General features: G+C 35.2%; 1 protein-coding gene across 11 annotated transcripts in view; it reads right to left on the bottom strand.

The window, feature by feature from the left end:
- Positions 1-12,349: 12,349 nt before the first annotated feature.
- Positions 12,350-19,309, bottom strand: part of PCDH17 (protocadherin 17) — a 92,196-nt gene continuing 85,236 nt past the window's right edge. For 7 of the 11 annotated variants that reach the window (XM_027650137.1, XM_027650185.1, XM_027650194.1 and 4 more), the window contains one exon: positions 12,350-17,204. In XM_027650137.1, coding sequence (XP_027505938.1) covers positions 16,522-17,204 — 683 coding nt within the window. In that variant the 3' untranslated portion in view covers positions 12,350-16,521. The remainder of the gene's footprint in view (positions 17,205-19,309) is intronic. The other 4 variants (XM_027650212.1, XM_027650221.1, XM_027650204.1 and 1 more) reach the window with 3 other exon arrangements.

Below are 19,309 nucleotides of genomic sequence, written 5' to 3'. Positions count from 1 at the left end.
GGCAGCTACCCAGAGAGTTCCCAAGCAACATACTGAATTAGAAGAAATACGCAGTTGTAGAGTCCAGAATCCAAAATTTGCTGCTTGTCTTTCCATGTCAGATCCAGGCCCTTAACTTAATCATCTTGGAAACACTGCAACTCAAGCTACACTCAAAGACTGCCAACAGGTCTTCCCTGTTTTATGAGTAGAGCACTACCCCTGGTCGTTCCCGCCAACACTTGCATTAGGAGATATGGTAGAAGCACAGTTACACCATTCTTGGAGACCTCTAACTTTTCCCTAAGGATATGAAATCTTTCCCTGGTTAATATAATTACATTGCATGTAATAAAAATGCATGGTTAATGGAAGACAAAATTTTACATGATTATAAACTACTGTTATTCTCTATTACCAGAGTTCCAAGAGATACATTTCATGTCCAAACACAAGGAAATTTTTTACTTGCCAATTACATCTCACACAGGGCAGTATGTGCATTACAGCTTTTTTTTTCTTCTGTGTGTGTGTGTGCTTTGTAATATTGTGTAAATAATTTTCATTCATGTAGTACCAGCACAAATATTAATTATAATGAAATTACCTGCATGAGCAGAATCAGTAATTTTCCTGAAAAGCTTCAACTTTTTCCTGAAGATATGAAATCTTTCTTTGGCTAATATAATAATTCAAATTAAAATCTGGTCCAAAACCCCACATAAATAAATATAGTTATCTCCGAGAACGGCCATTGAGCCATTAATAATCAATGTCATGTTTTTTTTTTTACTTCCAATCCAAAAAGAAGCAGCTCAAGACAAGACAAGTTCTGCATTCTTCCTCAAACCAGTATGAAAGTAGAAATGTAGCTTTGAATGACCCCACTTGAAGCAGCAGTTACAGTTTCTTCTACCTCTGGCAGACAGGTAATAGATGTTCAGAGTATGGAATACCACAGCTGACAGAACATTTGGAAGGAGTCCACATAAACTGAGAACAAAATTTTCAATTTATCTTAGTATAAGAAGGGAGAGAATGAGGGCTCCTGCCATAAGCTTTGAAAAGGCAGAGACCTTATCGGGCCAAATAATTTTGACTAATATTGACTAGTTTAAAGTTAACATAGAAGAAAAGGACAGTAACATCTGGTAAACAGTCTAGTTTACTTAGTGGATCTCTCTGTTTTTCTTGGAGATGTCCCAAGAATTGGATAGGGTGAGCTCCACTTAGTTGATCGGATCTGGCACAACTACATAGTGCAGTAAATTAGTTCTTACGTACACTGAAAATTCAAGCTGTAGCTAGTCTGTAAATCTCTCATGTTCATATAAAGTTTAAAAATTCTCAGTGTTTGTCATGAAAGAAATTATAGTGCCCTAAAGTAAGTAATATTCTATTTTATTCGCCTTAGGAATGGCAGGAAAGTTATAAGAATGTAACTTGTGAGAAAAATTCGTTTGGATTAGTAATGTGGACAAAACCAAATTGTTTTGTTATGTGGAAGTGCTGATTATAATCCAGCCTTTCTATTTGCTTAAGATAAGTGCATTTTAAATACTTATCTAGACTTTACGAGTATTTCTTCAATGCTCAAATATAAGCAGAAAGCATTTACAGGGAAATAAATAATATCTAGATGCCGTTTCCATATTTGTAATTTAATGAACTGTCCAAAATGTGATTACAGATGCACATGAGAATGAAAAACTTTTAATTAGCTAACATTATTGTAGTATAGAATTTGTCGTTTGTTATAAGGGAATGCATCTATGAAAATGCTTTGGGTCAGAATGTAATTTAGCTGAATCTGTGCAGCTCAGTTTTAAATCTTTTACTTTCACAGGTTTCTTCTCCTTGTGTGTGTGTGTTCCTAGATTCTAAATTTTAATTTCCACATTCAATTAAAAGATAGGCAACTTTCTCATAATTTTCTTATTTACCAGTTTTCTTACTTAGAAAGCCAGAAGAGAGCATATTCCCTAATATTATTTAAAACAACTCCAAAACCTTGGTTCCTATAAGAACTCTACTATCACACTCATTCGTGTTCTTCTGTGAGTGTCAGGTACTAGTTTTGGTATGCAACATGAAGCAGAAATCAAGTATAATCAAATGGCTTTTATATAGCTTTTTGGGTGCAACACAATTATAAATGATCCTGAATATTATACAGAGAGGTCAATTAATCATTTTAAATCAAGAGTAGTAGTTACAGTGATACACTAAATATTTATCTAAAATTTTATTAAAACAATATTCTTCCTTTTAGAAAATTTGACTTCAAAAAATCCATAGTTTAAGCAACTATCTGAATCATATAACAAGACTCAATTATACCAGGTGGTATTGACTGATATATTTGGTAATGTAATAAAGATGCCAACCCTGACAAAATTTGTTAGTTTAAAAATAGAACAAAATGCCATTTTAATTGCAAAGCTAATGAAAAATATTGCTTACAGAATGATGAGACCCATCAAGCAGATTTATAGTATACGACATTTTTAAGATCCCAGATATTTCAATGAGATTCGAAGGCTTATGCAAGGGGCAATATGACTATTGTCTATGCAGTATAATGAACCAAAGAAAAAAAAGAGGGGTGAGCTCTGGCATTCAGACACACGGTAGACGGCTAGAAACTTTTTGAATAGTAAAACTCTTAAACAAAGCAGTCTGTTTTTTGAGTTTATGCAGTCACCGTCATGGCTGGACCACCACCTGGATGTTTTGCAAGCTCCACAATTCAGAGATACTGCTTGGGGGGATTAAAGATTGTGAATCGGATTCACTGAACCCAAATCCCAGTAGAAGTTTGGCAGAGGATTGAGTCAGTTCCTGGGATGCCAGCATTAATGGCTGAGGGCCAGCCGCTAATCTCAGATGCATGGCACGTGTCGCCTCCTATCTCGATTAAGCCATGTCTGTGGCTTCCACACAAAACACATAACAGCAGATTTTCTAAGGCATATGCTGCTTCCAGTGCCATACGTTTTAGTTTAAAAATCTGGTCCATAAGGTATGAGTATTTCTTTTCTTTCCCTTCAGTTTTTTGATGAAGAAATAAAAACAAATGGAAAAGAAAATAAAAATTTGTTAATAGGACTCACCCCGTTTTACCCCTCTGGCTTTTTCTTCATCTTCTATTCCCCTCCTTCAAAAGGATTAAATTAGCACCACACTAAAGATGCAAAGAAATTAAAGTAATAATAGAAGCAGCACAGGAAGATTATTTTACTTCATTTTTTCTTCAGTATATGTGAGACATGACAGGATTTGATAAACTCACAAGTATTTACTCTTTAAGTTAATTCTGCAGTGTTGTAAAACATGCAAACTGCAGGCTAGAGAGAAATAAGAGAGTCAGCATAGCAAAACTCGATTAGAAAGTTTGATTTGATTATCTGTTCCTTATTTGCATCACACTGTTGTTTTACTCTGAGCTACCTGACTGGAATATTTTCACTTCAATCTGAATGTGGAAACCAAAGCTATCGGCAGAATAACAGGCTGCAGGAAGCACAGCATTTTATGTTGGAACATTCCAGTACACTAATTGCTGCTTTGAAAATCATACTCCAAACATTTTCTCGCTTCATTTCATTTCTTGGTTTCAATGGAAAATGTCCAGAAACAATGCAGTTGAGCTTGAAAATGAGAAACAGGAGTGGCTGAAAGGTACCGTATGAGTGGATTGATGCAGTGCCTTAACGTACTGGCCTTGAACTGTACGAACCTGATAGTGAGTTCAGCCAGATTAAGGAGAGTGAGAATCAATCAGTTTCAGATGGCTCTGAAAGGTGCAATAAAAGGGAAGATGGTTGTGTATTCATTGTTTAAGACCTACAAAGAAGACTCTCTTGTGTACTAATAATTAAAAAGACTCAACTAGAATGATTAGCTTGAAAAACAAGGAAGAAAACCACCTGACCCTTCTGTTATTAGAAGAAAACCCATTAGCAAAATGATGGATTTTTACTTTTTTGTTCGTTTTTTATTCTTTTTTCTTCAGCATGTATTTTTCCTTTTGATCTCATTCTCTATATTACATGAAACATTCCAAAGTATTTTCCTCAATTGGATACTTAGCCCAAATTGGGGAGGGCTAAGTGTAAGGTTCATTAAAAAAAAGTTCTGTCATATTAAATTTTACTTTTGAATAAGCTATTTTTGACCTTTCACATAATGGCATGACAGGCACCAGAAAACAAGTTGCTTTTGGTTATTTTTTAAATAAAAGAAAGAATCTATATAGGTTACATGTCATTTTTTAAAACCATGTCCCTGTTTCACTGATGTATAACCACCAAAAAAAAAAGAAAGAAAAAATTGAAAGAAAAACAACACCACTCTGCTTCTGAGGTGATGTAACAAAGAATGCTCTTTACTGTCACTGTCCCTGACTTTACAGAAGCCTCTCTCTTACATACTGGAATAACATATATAATGTAGATGAGATTGGTAGGGCCAGAAACCTTAATTTATTTATTGTATAAGTGTAGTGCCAGCCACCTCCTGTTTTTATTATACCAATCTAATGCCAGCCATTTCCTGTTTTCATTAGACCATTGTAATGCTAGACTCCTACTGTTCTCATTAGTGCAGGACTGTGTAATGGCAACCACCTCATGTTTTCATTATAACAAAACTGTATGGTGCCAGCTGCCACTTATTTTACATTACAGAATAGCATTTGAATGTAGTCCATATTTTTTTCAAGAGAATATATACAGAGGTGTCAAGGACCCTAGAAGTGTAAGGCCCCTAAGAAAATGGTGGGAAACACCCTTCCTGATTATTTTGTTGCTGAAAGAATGGCAAAGTTTATACAGCATTTACAGAGAAGAGGTTAAACTGTTTTGGAACGTGGTTAAATTCTAGGAACTGCCTTTCTGATCCATAACCTATATAGTCTTCCTGAAGAAGATGAAAAGGTGGTTGTAATAGTTCAAGGTCTGTATTAGACTCAGAGGGAAATTCAAGTTCAATTCCTGGCTCCAGTACGCATTACCTGTGCAGACCATAACCTATAAATTCTCAGTCATATAACTCTTATTGTGACTGTTTGGAGATAATAAAATTTTCTCTGTCCAAAATATTGTTTTTGTTTTGTTATGTTTTGCTTTGCTTTGCTTCTGTAATACCTTTCCAATATGAAATATTTCACTGCTTATCAGTGGTGCTTAAAAAGAAGTTGTGACTCCTTCTCTAGGGTCTTCGAATAAAATAGTAATGATATTAAATAGTGAGAAGAACTACCTGATAACACAAAAGTCTTCCATTGAGAGATCTTAAAAATATAGTTTGAAAACTGAAAGGATTCTGGTACAGTTAAGGTGTAACATTGCAAAAGATTATGGCTATTTTTACTTTTGTAGTAGGTATCAGAATAAAAAATCCTCAGATTTTAAAAGAAATAGAGGTATAGGATGTTGTAAAAATATTTTTCCTAAAAAGTTTACTAGCTTTGACTAAAAAGTAAAATTTCATTTAGATGCTCAGGTTTCTACTCATAATGAACATTATAGAAAAAAAATCCCAAAACCAAAACCCAAACATCCCATTCTCATTGCTCTGGAAAGGTTATAGATCTTCTATGTGGACGTCCTGTAATATCGCTGCAAAAACATACCTGGTTTGCACAGGGGTACTACAGCCTCGGTTCTATAATGAATGAATGAGCTGCACATTAGTCATGAGGCAGAGCTACCACATCTACTAGTACACATACATCTGATGCCTCTATTTTGAAGCCTTGGGAGCTTGAAGTGCTTGCAATCCGAATCAGAAAAAGCACCACAGTGAAGGCCCTTATTCTGTACCTGACCAAAATTATCAGTTCTGCACAGTGACTTGGGTTTTAATTATTTGTGTGATGCCAGCTTGTCATGTTTTATCAGTTGTATGTTTTAATGATTTATAGTTTCACCGTAGCTTGGAAGAAGAAAAAAGCTCTGTAGACAGGTACCATGAAAATAAAATTTTACTGTTATAATAAATGCTGGTTGTGGTGGGTTGACCTTGGCTGGACTCCAGGTGGCCACCGCGCTGCTCTGTCCATCCCCTCCTCAGTAGGACAGGAGAGGGAGAGAATTAGATAAAAAAAATCCCCAGGGGTCAAGATAAGGGCAGTTTAATTAAGCAAAAGCAAAGACCATGTGCAGAAGCAAAGGAAAACAAAAGATTTATTTTCTACTTTCCATCAGCAGGTGACATCCAGTAGTCCCTTCCTGGGAAGCAGGACTTCAGTGCATGTAGCAGTTGCTCCAGAAGGCAAATGCCATAAATAATGAATACTTCCCCTCCTGCCTCCTTTTTCTCAGCTTTTATATCTGAGCTGTCATATGGTATGGACTACTCCTTTGATCAGTTGTCCTGGCTATGTCCCCTCCCAAGGTCTTGTCTACCCCCAGCCTACAGTGGGAGTTGGGAGAGAGGGCAGAATGTTGGAGAGTACTGGCACTATGCCAGCACTCCTCAGCAGGATCAAAACACTAGTGTGTTACCAATACCTTTCTAGCTCCCAATGCAAACCACAGCACTGTGAGGGCTGCTGTGGGAAAAACTAACTCCATCTCAGCCAGATCAAGTACACTGCTACTTACACTGGAAAAAACAGCTCTTCAAAAGTGTTTTTGTTCTATGCTTCCAGTCTTGATGGAAAAGTTGTGGTTTCAAGAAAAGGAAAGTGTACTTTGTCATTCTCAGATTACTGTATTATTAACATCACTGAATAGAGTAATTGACAGATGTGTATAAGTTTTGTTAAAATGATTAAAAGCTCTGGAAGTCATAACCTGTCAGTGTTCCCTGGGAAACAAAGACCTTTCCATCTGTTAAGGGACTCTGTAAATGAATGTAATGAGTCACCTTTACAATGACAGCTGTCACCCATAGGATTTGAGCCTCGAAGGAAGTGCAAAAATATAATGAAATATATATAAAATGTCAATCAAAAAATATCTTAAATTTGTTATTATTTTGATCACCTCATGCTGGACAGGGTTTGACACCTTGTAATTTGTCTGTGATCCCTAGTGTCTGGATTAGGTACAAGTCAATAGGAAGAAAGTTATGTTTAGTGATGTTACAGCTTGATAAAGCACTATATGCCTGCATATGTCTTTGCACATTCTCTGTCAGAGTCTTCACAATAAGTAAAATTTTACACAGACAGTGGCATGTGATAGCAGCATATTTGAGAATTACTTCTGAGTTGTGGAAACCCAGTAAAACAGAAGCCGAGTGCTGAAACTGAGGAAGATAAGGGGAGTTGATGCACTTTTAGTTCACCTGCAAAGATGCTACACTGTACAGGTACCCTTCCCTTCAATATTTAAATTGTTTTAGTAAAGGTGATTTGTCACTTTTTTCTTGTACCACTGTTTCTCCTTTCTGATACATTTTCTAAACTAAGGCAGGTGGAGTCATAACATTTTCTCTGACATAAAGTGCAAATTCCACTATGCAAATGGACCACTAAGAACTGAATTAAATTAAGCAGTGGTGGTAAATCAGCAATTATGCTGCCTTTTTTTTTTTAATAGCAAGATTCTAGCAGAAATAAAATCCAATGTTAGACACTACTAGAAGAGAAAGCCTAGGGTTGCTGATATGCTTTACTGAATTTAGTATATATTTTACCACCACTCAGATGCAGTCTTTAAAACTAAGGATGCTGAGCAAAGTGCTTTGAGTCAGCTGGTAACACAGTATATTAATTACAGCTCATAATAACTTCCATTTTTACATAATTTTTGCATAGTTGTACATGTTATGCCAAATAAATTCCTCAGTCTGGACTGGTGATTGTGATTAATATTTATGCTGCTGTTAAAAATGAGCATGCATTTAGCTTCACTGATGCTGAAGATTTTCTGGATTATTTATACAATGAACAAAATAATAATTAAAGAAATTCCCAAACTGAGCAAACAGGTGGTTCTTCAAATACAGTTCTGATTTTTATCTGGCTTCAAAAAAGCATTCTGTGCTAACAAACTCATGCATTAAACAAGGATTGGTCTTCCTCCAGGCCACCCTTCAAGGCTTGGAAATGTCAACTAGCATTTAGTAGTATGCCTTATAAACACTCAGGATGAAGGAAATAAAGCGAATGAGGAGAGTTGGCATCCACTTACAAGAAGCTATGGAATTCAAGATTTGGCAGCTGCACCTGGTGGCTCCTTGCAGTTGATGTTGTCATTGCCCATAGAAGCTTGAAATTGTTCCAGGCAGTAGGTGATGTGAACATCACCTTAGACTACAGGAATTACTAGTTATTGGCAGAGCTGTCTCAGGTTTACAGGCTTGATCCCAGAATAAGCTTGGAAAATCTCCATTAAAGCTTTTTGAACACGAGTGCTTGATTCAGACGTCTTTCAATTGTTTCTACTTCTCCTACTGTTGTGGTAATATGATGGGTCCCTGACATTTCACCTCAGATAAAGGGATAAGAATTAATAGGAACTGGAAGTCTGCCTGAAGCATAGTCCTCCTTTTCCTTCTCTATCTTGATATCTACCTCCACCACACTAACTTTTGCAATTGCAGTGGTTTTATGATTTAGCAGTCCATAGAATGTTATTAATAAGAGCAAAATTATGAATCTTTTAAAAAAGGTGATTAATTTGGAATTAAAGGACTGAATGTGCTTGCTATCAGTATACAGACTTTACCTTGGTTTCTAAACTTCCATTCCTCTCTCCTATTTTAGTCCACTGGAAAAGGTGTATTTAGAAAAGTATGGTGGTGGATTTATAGTCATCAACAGTGTTACTCAACTGAGTTTCGGAGGGAAAAATATCCACAAGCAAGACTATATTTGCTATTTTTCCTGGATTTTTTTTCTTTTTTTTCTGGGCAGATTCTGGACACCTCTTTTCAAAAACTGTTGCTTTTTCAAAAGGTAGAAGTTCTTTTCCTTTGAAAGGTGTTCTTACTTTGACACGTACAAAAAGATGTACTAAAAAAATCCACTTGCTATCCATACTGGATCCATAAAAAGTCACCTAAACAGACTCTGCTAAGGCAGTCTTGGAGCACTGAGTGGCAGTAAGCTGGTACATACCAGGGAGCTTGGTTCACTTAAAGTGGCTCATGGAAGTGTATAAGTTACTATGGACACATAATTACCAACCTCTGGAGTCTCTTCTAGAAAATACCATGAAAGAAACACAGAGTCTGAACAGTACCCTTATTCTGCAGCTTTCCACTACTACTGAGGCAAACCTCAATGCTTTTAAGACGTTTATCTTGTGGTAAAAGATAAAGGCTTATTAACAGTTGCTAATCTCTGTTCTAAATCTCTTATAATACAATGATACTGTAATGTTAAAATAGTTTCACATGTATTCTTTTCTGCTGTATTTACTATATTCACTTGGTGTTATACAACTCCTTATTAAATGATATAGCAGTGCTTATATTAATTTTGGTCTCAATTTGGAATGAAGCACAAGGGAATAGAAAATCATTCCCATAGGTAATATGGCTTGAAGTATGGAAACTGAAACGGTATTCAGAGTAAGTACAATTTCTCATCTGGTCTAAGACAGTCCCTAAACATATACTCATAATGAAATATCATTACTATGAACCATATTATAGTTAGAGGATATCAAATGTATTAGTTATCCAGAATACACATATCAGATTATTTTTTATCATAATTTCAGTACAAAAAATCAAAAAAAAGAGAAATAATACTCACTAAAGACGAAATAGCTATATGTTTAGTTACCAAGAAAACATTCTTATTTAGAGCTGTCCAGTTTATTAAGTATGGTACTCCTCTTAACAAGATCTTCCACTGAACTCACAATAGTGAATGAAGAATTTGTTCATAAAAAGATAAAGATTTTAATTGGAAAATAAAAATATTGCTAAAATAAAATATTATTTTAGCAGCACTAATCAAATTTTAAACCAAAGAATTGTAAGAAATAAATCGAGGTCTCATCTACAAATATTATGATTAATATTGTTTATTATATGGTATGAAGTGTGAAATATCTTTGAAGACAGAGAGGTAATCTGGTTTAAATTTAATGAGATAAATTTTCAATGTAAACAATTTTAAATGGACATATGAAAAGGAAGGAGTGATGACTAATAAAAGGGACACTTGCAGAAATCATTATAGGATCCATCATAATAATTGATGCCTGATGTAAAAGGCTTAAAAATTATATGCATGGAACATTTTCCTATAGAAAGTAATAACAGAAATAGATAAATGTCATTTTTTGATGGTCAGACAGATATGGTGTTCCCATTTCAATGTTAATGCCAGCCTAGTGATCCATTTTTTATCACTCTTAAATCAAACCACTGAAAAGACTTCTGTATGTGATTGCACTTAAAAAGATGGAAAATGTGTAGTTATTACAAAACATAATTGCAAATTTGTTAAGGAGTATTTCTTCTTCAAACATAATAAAAATATGTTTTCTATACTACACTAGCAATCAATTGATTTCCAGAGGCAACTTCAACGTTGCTTTTAACTTGGAAATTTTGAGGATTACTGGCTGACTGTTCCCCTAGTTCTCTGGCAGCAGTTCAGTAGGTGTACTATAATAAAATTCCCATAGAGTTAGTGTTTAAAGTATTAAATAAAATATATTTTCAGAAATAGAATTTTAATTATTTCATTCCTCAGTAGGTAAAAATCTGAACCTGTTGTCCAGTAATATATGTTTCGAGTTGCGCCTACACCATTAACTCTCACCAAGATAAATTTCATAATGTTTACAGACATTTTGGAGTCTCATCCAAGTAAAAGGTATTATCTCCAGCCTAAAGATCCGAAAGGGGGGAACCATACCAGAACAATATTTTTATTTTAAAAATAACAAAGGGCCCCAAATAGTATATATTTAGGAAGCCAACCAACCAACTAACCAAAATCTTTAAAAAAAGAGAGAAAAATGTTTCCCCAAAATTCAAACTAAATGTTTTTGTGAGCCAGGTATTACCAGGAACCATTGACAATAAATAAATCAAGATACTGTACTATTTTCCCTGAATCATAACATAACCATTATGGAATATACATCTCAGAAAATTCTTAGATGATTCATTAATTCCCTGATCCATTTCTTCATGCACTACTGAAACTAAGGTGACCTTTCACAAATCAAGCTATGCATACAGTAGACAGTTGTCCTTTCTACTGGAGAAATTTCATTTTTAGGGAAACATTACTAACTGAAGAAATAAGCTTTCAGCTGCTTTCATGTCTTAGACTCAATAAAGGATAAAGATAGGGTATTTATCCCATGAGTGAACACCCTGAAGCAGTTATACGTGGTTGGCTTAAAGGAGATCTAAGAATCTCTGTTTGACAGACTGGTTACTTTCCAAATGGGAAATCAATGACACTGTATTCTGGGTAAAGAAAAGTCAGGATGGTTTATGACTTGTTCTACATATACTGTAGATCCAGCCAAGCTTTGAATTACACAAAGCTGAAGACAGTAAGAGTAACATCCCATGTCCAGTGAGCCCATCAGCAGCATAAGGTACCTTCTGTCAGGAGTCTGCACAGAGAGTGGTTTCCTAGATTTTGGAATTCAGTCTGTAGAAAGATAAATATATGAAACAAGAAAAAGGGAAGAAAACCATCATGGGTTTCTGTGCCTTAGGATGGCCAGCTAATGAGATGCAGGGTGGTTTTGTTTCTTACTTGTAGAAAAAATGAAATGTAGAAAAAAGGTAATTCTGTCCACAGGACAAGAACATATCTTTATAATATCTGTAGTATTCTGAACAAGCTAAAATTCTATTTAACTGTCAAAAGTAATGCCTGTATACTTAATTATTCATAACAAACAAACAAACCAAAATAAAAAAAACAAACCCCAAAAGCAACAAAAAAAATGAAACAAAAAAAACCAAACAAAAGACAAACCAACTCTTCCTAAAAAAAAACCCTAAGAAATCTGGTGTACAGGCTTTACACAATTTGGTATGTCATTGCTATAATCACATAGGAACAGAGACAGAGAAGGCCATACACTCTAAGGATTAATCATAATGTTCAAACATAACAAAAAACAATCAAACAAAAGAGGTTAATAAAAGTGTTAAATTATAACAAAAAAACTGGGAAAAGAAATAGGACTTAGTAAAATTTTTCCCAGCCATTTGTCATGTTTTTTACAGCAACATGAATAAAATTGCTCAGAGTCTTAAAAAAGACGTTTGAAAAAAAACCCCACAACCAAACTCCAACCCTTTGCATTCTTCAGGGGTTTTTTCTCCATTTGTATACTTAAGCGGTGTTTTGATCTCCTCTGCTGGTATGACAGTCTTTGAGAGCTTATACCCAATTTATAATGTTCTTGGTGAACTCACACCAGTGTACTAAACCAAAATATCCTTTATTCAGCTCCATGTTTCTATGAGCAAATAACAGCCTGTAGGGATTCAGTGCATCAGCTGCTTAAAAGATAAACCTACTCAGCTTGATGAAAACTCTTCACCACTTTCCTGTTGAGAGAAAACAGTTACACATTTCTAATAAATGAAGCAGGAACTGTCATTTTTTTGGCAAACTGATAACTAGCTGTAACAGCCGCATTGCCACAAGTTGCTTTTCCAAAGTAATTACCATCAGGCTCCCTGTGGTATGCAGTGTTTAACACATTTCTTCTGTGTTAATGAATGCAAAAGCAGGCAACACCACTATTAGTAATTGCTTTTTATTCGTAGTCCTCATTTTCCAGATAGGTCACATTAAACACAGCCATTAAACAATAGCGGTTGAGAAAATCCATACAATGTATGCTGCTTTTGTTTGGGGGTTTTTGTGTCATTCACCAGTCATTGGTGCAACTTTGAGCCATATGGGGAGACAGGGGCTGATAAATGAGAATGCCAACCTGTATCACAATTGGGCCAGAGAAGTCAAAACCTTAATCGGATTTCATTCAATTACACTTCAAATCAACAAATCTTGATAGCCAAAACTCCCATTTAAATTAATGCAATAATAATCACTACCTGATGTAAAAAGAAAGTAATTAAACAATAATGAGCATGTGGATGTTATGCTAGGCTTCAGACTCCTACTTGACCTCAGCAATTGCCCTTTCATTTGACAGCAAGCAGCATGAAAACTGTTTGAGTGATACATCTTGCTTCACTATGAGCAACGTTTGACTTCTAGGGTAACTTGGACTGGGAAATGTCTATTCTTAAGTGGCAAATCACAGTTCAGGAGAATCTCCTGATAAATATGCCAATTAAAAAAAAAAAAAAAGGAAATAAAGGTCTGATTTTGAGTTCTGATTTGCTTGGCCAATTGTATAAGGAACTCCCAGTTTCTGGCTTTTGTTAATTAAAAAAAGATATAGAATGCCTTACTCGTTATTCACAGTGTACAGTACTAATTTATTAGTTGCTTAACTTGCCTCCCTTAACTCCAACATTCTCTTTATAATGATGTGGCAGATATTTTCCCCTAATCTTATAAAGCATATATGTAAGAAATGAGCGAAATAACTCCAAAATTTTATCTTTCATTGCTGCCTCTTTCTCCAATGGTGATACTAGAGATACCATGGAGAAAAAACACTTTTTAAATTCTTTTGTGTGCAGTATGTCCTTCACACACAATCATGTTAATTTTGACTGAACCAGCAAAACTCACATTGTATAAGTTTTACTGGTTTATTGGTTCATTATGCATCCATTCTAAATTGTGAAATAGAGTTTTTAACCTGGGATATCCTTATTGGAAGCAGTATGCCAGAGTTCTACAACACAAGGCAGTCATAAGCCAAATTAAATAAAAGCAAGGTTTCCTAAACTCTTCTATAAAGCTGTGAGTCATGAATTCTGAATTACCTCAGACTGGTAAATAAATAATCACTACTAAATACAGATAATGTGTTAAACAGCTAAAGCTAGTAAATCACTAGTGACAGAGAGCCTTAAGGTAAATTCCTCTTACATTGGCACAGCCCTTTCTCAGAATGTTGTGGTTTTATGTCTTCAGAAACATACATGAATTGTACAATTGGTTATTCAGTGTTAAAATCATTTATAAAATACACAAATCTCCATCACTTGACTGCATTTACATATTGGCTTAGATTTTGCTGAATAATGGATCTCACCGGCAGAGCTAAAGATTTGGTGCACAGACACTGAAGTGATGGGCACCACGAAAATACGTATAAAAGATCAATCAAACAATAAGAAATCCTCTCCACAATGGAATTTCAAGCTATCAAGCTATCAAGCAAAACCAATCTCAGGTCTCCTGGCCAAAAAAATAAAATTATATAACACAGACAACACCACATTTTAGATACATAAATTGTCCAAAACATGGAGAGTAGCTTGATAAGACATGTACAAGATCCTTTTCTTACATGTAATAGTGGATTTTTTTTAGCAGGAGGAGCTAAAAGCAAACTGTCAGAACGGTTGTCTCCCAAAGACAATTCATTGTGGGACTAACTAGCTAAGAATCACCATTTAAATGCAATCCCAAAACCAAAATAGGCTGTTGGGTCAACTTTCTTTCTTGAAAGACTATGGCTTATGGTATTTCAGAGTGACAATCTGTTTTATAAGTGGTTTTATAGTACAGATTAAATTTAATAACCCCAATATCTAACTTTTTAACAATGTGCCATAGTGGTATTTTCAACGGACTATCTGAAGTATATATCCTGAGCTAGTAATTTTATTCTTCTGCTTCTTCTTGTTCTGTGCAAGTTCATTTTGAATGTGTGTTGTTGTTTAAGTTATACCTGAAAGTAATTTTGAATTTTTCAAATGCAATAAAAACACTCTTAGAAAAAAATAATAAAAAGTAGAAACTATATACCAAGTTATCTGAAAATACTATTCAAGTGAAAATCAAACTAAAACCACTCCCCAAAATAACCAGTGTTTATCTAGAACTGCACTAAGCAATTGCATATTCTGAAGAATCAGATTAAATACTCCTTATGTCATATCGGTACTGAAACATTTTTCAGTTCTATGAATTTTATACCAAAACTTTGGAAATGGTGTCATCTCTGAAGAAGCCAATCAAATATCCTACATTAAACAGGCTGGTTGCATGTGTTTGAAAAAAAAAACAACCAAGGAGGTTCCAGCTTTTGGCTCGAGTGTAATTTTTGTTATTACACATGAGTTTGCAATAGAAGCTTCTACAAGGACTTGCACATAACCATGACTGATGGATGAATTTGTAGGCTGTTCAGTTAGCTCCATCAGCTCACTCAAACACATTTTGAACAGATTATGTACTGCAGTACTTCGTAGACCATACATTAAACAAGAGACTTTGCTCTGAGGCGCTGCTTCCAATATTCCATGGGGAAAAGGAAGCAGGAAAAAACAAAACTCATAGAGTTCGACAGCTACCGAGGCAACACTTGCCATTTACAATATAAGCCCAAATATTTTTGCAACACAACTATATATTAATTTAATAAAATACACAATATAGCTCTTATACACTCAACAATTTGGCTCATATGCACTGAATCTGCAATAAATCAATAAAAATATGTCATTTGATGTAAACACACTGAATTTTCTTACATTTGCACATTTAAATGACCATGTGATTTTTGTGGATGTCTAAGACATTTTCACCCTCCTGAGCTATTTTAGTGTCCACAAATGAATAAAAAAGTGTTAATAATGTTAATTTCTTTTCTGTATTACCCTTAAGGTAATTCTATTTTTTTTCAAACTTTATTTTACTTCCTTTTTTTTTAAAACTTATCACTAACTATTTATAGTTTTGTTGGACACTAAAAAGCTAAATAGATATTAATTTTTTTTCTTTTTTATCAAGTGAGTTAGCTTATGTGTGTGCAGGACAAGATGGACTATATCATTTTACACTTAACCTTAATATGATATGAAGTGTTTCATTAATGATTAGGATATGTTTCCTTGAATAATGTTCTGGAATGGTTCTTTCTGTTTTATTGTTCTTTTTTTTCTTTCCCATATTTGTGGCAGATAACTTTGTACATAAATATTTACCACAAATGAATGTTAATGTTTGATGTCACTTGGACTACTACAATAACTCTTTATAGGACTTTCAATAGAAGCCTGTGGTGACTGCTAGAAATCCACCACAGATCAGCATTATTCAACCCTTTTTTTCTTGGGGTTTATACGTAAACAGTAAAGTCAGCATCAGCTATTTGAGGACAGTCTTAAAGTATCACACGTATTTCCACTCCATCTTTCTCACACCTTCCTATCAGATTGTCAAAATGGCACTGTCTTTCCTTCTTTCATTTTATTCTTGGTGTACTTGACCCTGTCCTAATGAAAGTTTGGTCAAAATGAAACCAGTGTTATCTGTCAAAAAGAAAGAGCAGTGAAAAGAACATACTTGTGGGCACTTCAGATGTTCACTAAAAGCCTTAAAGCAGCATTGGTCTTCCTTCATTCCTGTTAATTCTGTTACAAGCAGGGGATTTATTTATTTATTTACTTTTAATCAGCAGAAGAAGAACCAAACTGTCGGCCTGTCCATTTTCCCCCTCACTTTCTGATGGCCACAGGGTCACTTCCCCGACAGTCCTGCAAGAGCTTGTCTATTTCTCTCACAACTTCCTCGGCATCCACCGACTCCCTGCCTAGATCCCGGGCTGAACGGTCTAACTGCTCCAGAACAGAGTCCATCTCACTCGAGTCTCGGCTCACTCGGGAATGTACATCTGCAAAGGCCCTAGCCATCTGATCTGATGCAATGAAGGAAGCGTCTTTTGACTGTTTACTGGGCGATAGATACTGACTGTCAGTTGACAAGTACTGGCTGCTGGGTTCAGCCAAGGCTCCTGATTTCACTTCACAACCATCCAGTGGTCCTTTTGTTGAGGTGCAAGGCTCAATACATGTCTTGGTTGGGCTGCTCGATGCTGAGGGAACCTCCTGAAGCAGAGGACTCAGGGCACGTTTGGCTTTTAAGTAAGGTTTAACATTGGCAATGAGAATAGTGTGCTCTCTCTTGTCTTTCCCAAATGTACAAAAAGTCTTTTTCCCAGTGGGATTCACAGTTTCGTATGTCTCAGTCTCAACATTAGCTTCAACTGTGGGTACAAAGAGATTTGTGCGATAATCTGCATTCTCAGCCTGACTGGCTGCAGGAAATTGTGGCATCCAACACCTGTCAGAATGACCAAGCACTCTGCATTCATCTGTGCAGTTAACACATTCTTCTTGCTCTGCAAAACAAAGGAGAAAGAGAAAAACCCCTAATTATAAGTGAACGTATTTAGTCTAATGGATAGGCTATAATAAACACATGATGGTCTTGATATCTGGTTTCTTAATTGTGGAGAAAAAGAAGAAGATATAATTAAATATTTCAGAAGGTTTGCATAAACGTGTTAGTTGAGACAATAGATTTATTTAACTCTGTTCTCTACATATTAAAGCATTCACACAGCCCAACGGAAATATAAAGGGGTCATTACAGAGTCATTCTCAGTGGAATTGAGCTTCATGTGTAAACTAATCTGCTGTAGAAATCTGTTAGGCTTTGTTCTGTAAAACTCATCCTGGAAAAGAGTGAACAGTACTTAAGGAACTCAAAAGGAATTATAAGGATTAATTTTTCAAATCAAATAACTGCAATGAGTGCCTTTCTGGAAATACAAACACTTCATAAAAATCAGCAAGCTGGTTTTTCATTCTTGTCACCTCCATTTCATTTATAATTGTTATGTTGTGTGACAGTCACAAAATAAAAAGGTTTTCTTAAAACCCTACTTTTCCTGCTGAGAACAGAGAACTAGAATTTCCCATCAGTATGCATTAAATATAAGCCTGTCAAAAAGTGCGTATTGCAATTTTATTATACATGAGTATGGATCATGTAATCAGTTTTTCCCTTTTTTGTTTTGGTGCAAGTAAGTGAAAACGGATTTGCTCAATACATACAATTTGGAAGAATGACAAACTGTGACACACTATTTGAACTGATAATGTTTTCAGATAGGATTTCTATATTCTATTTCTTTCAAAGTATATAGCTAAATGAGATTTCTTTGCTTCATTTTTAGAACATAAATTTTGATACTGCCTGCTCTACAATTCAAAGAAAACTTTCTGTTTTAAAAACCTTAGCTCGTCTGTCGTTTACATTAATAGATTATGTTTGGGCCAACATTTACTATTTTACAATTGTACTCATGACTCTAACCAAATATCAGGGATAAGAAAAACAATAAATAGAATAAATCCTTTTATCATCTCTAGGTTTCAGTTTACTACACATTGATCTTTAGCTATGAAGTATTTTTCTTTCACATAATGGGCCGAGGGGTTCAATATTGATTTTATTTGAGGAATTCAGTATTTAAAAAATGCCTGGAATTCCAGTTAGACAAAAACCTGTTAGTACACCTTTAAATGTAAAGATGAAGCGAACATGCACAAGTCTTCAGAAAAGCAGACCAACATGTTGATGCAAACATAGGAAAAATTTAAGCAATCATCTTTCCAAATTAGAAAATGAATTCCTACTAATCTTATATCACCACCAGATTAATGGATGATTGTGCTGTCGAAACACCAAAGCTGATCTACAAAAATCCAGTAGTGTAAACAGTTTTGACTCTTCACCTTTCTAAAAATATATGAGTAAATATGATTTAATTTTAAGTAAAATTGTGTTATGTCACAGTGATCAGTTAAATTGGAATGAGATAATTTACTCAGAACTGATACTTGTTAATGATACAGTTCTGTGAAAAAGTGTCATACTATATATTTGCTCCCTTCCTAGAAGACTTTAAAATCTAAGTATGGTGCAAGCCCTAAAAGATATCGAAAGCAAGACAGAATGAGGTACAGGGACAGCAGAACAGAGTGACTGTTGAGGAAATGAATGTGACATAAAGGTTTTAAATGTAAAATTCACAGAGGTGAGTTAGCCTCACCTGTGTACCTGGTAAGATCATGGAACAGATCTTCTTGGAGATATGTCAAAACATATGGGAGACAGGGAGTGTCATTAGAGATGGACAACATGGTTTCACCATTTTGCCTGACTAATCCAGGGGTCTTCTATGATGGAGTGATTGCATCAGTGGACAAGGCCTTTGATGTGGTCCTGCATAATATTCTTGCTGTTAAATTGCAGATAGATTGATTTGATGATGGACTATCAGATCAATAACAAACTGTCTGGACTGTCACAAGCTAAGAGTTCCAGTCAATGGCTGAAATGTTCAAGTGGAAACCAGAAATGAATGGTGTCCCTCCAGGGTCTACATTGGGACTAACATTATTTAGTGTCTGCATCATTGAGACAGTGGGATTGAGT

Source organism: Corapipo altera, unplaced genomic scaffold (assembly GCF_003945725.1).
Source record: "Corapipo altera isolate COAL_440 unplaced genomic scaffold, ASM394572v1 0, whole genome shotgun sequence".
Lineage (NCBI taxonomy): Eukaryota > Metazoa > Chordata > Aves > Passeriformes > Pipridae > Corapipo > Corapipo altera.
This window is presented reverse-complemented; position numbering and strand designations above follow the sequence as displayed.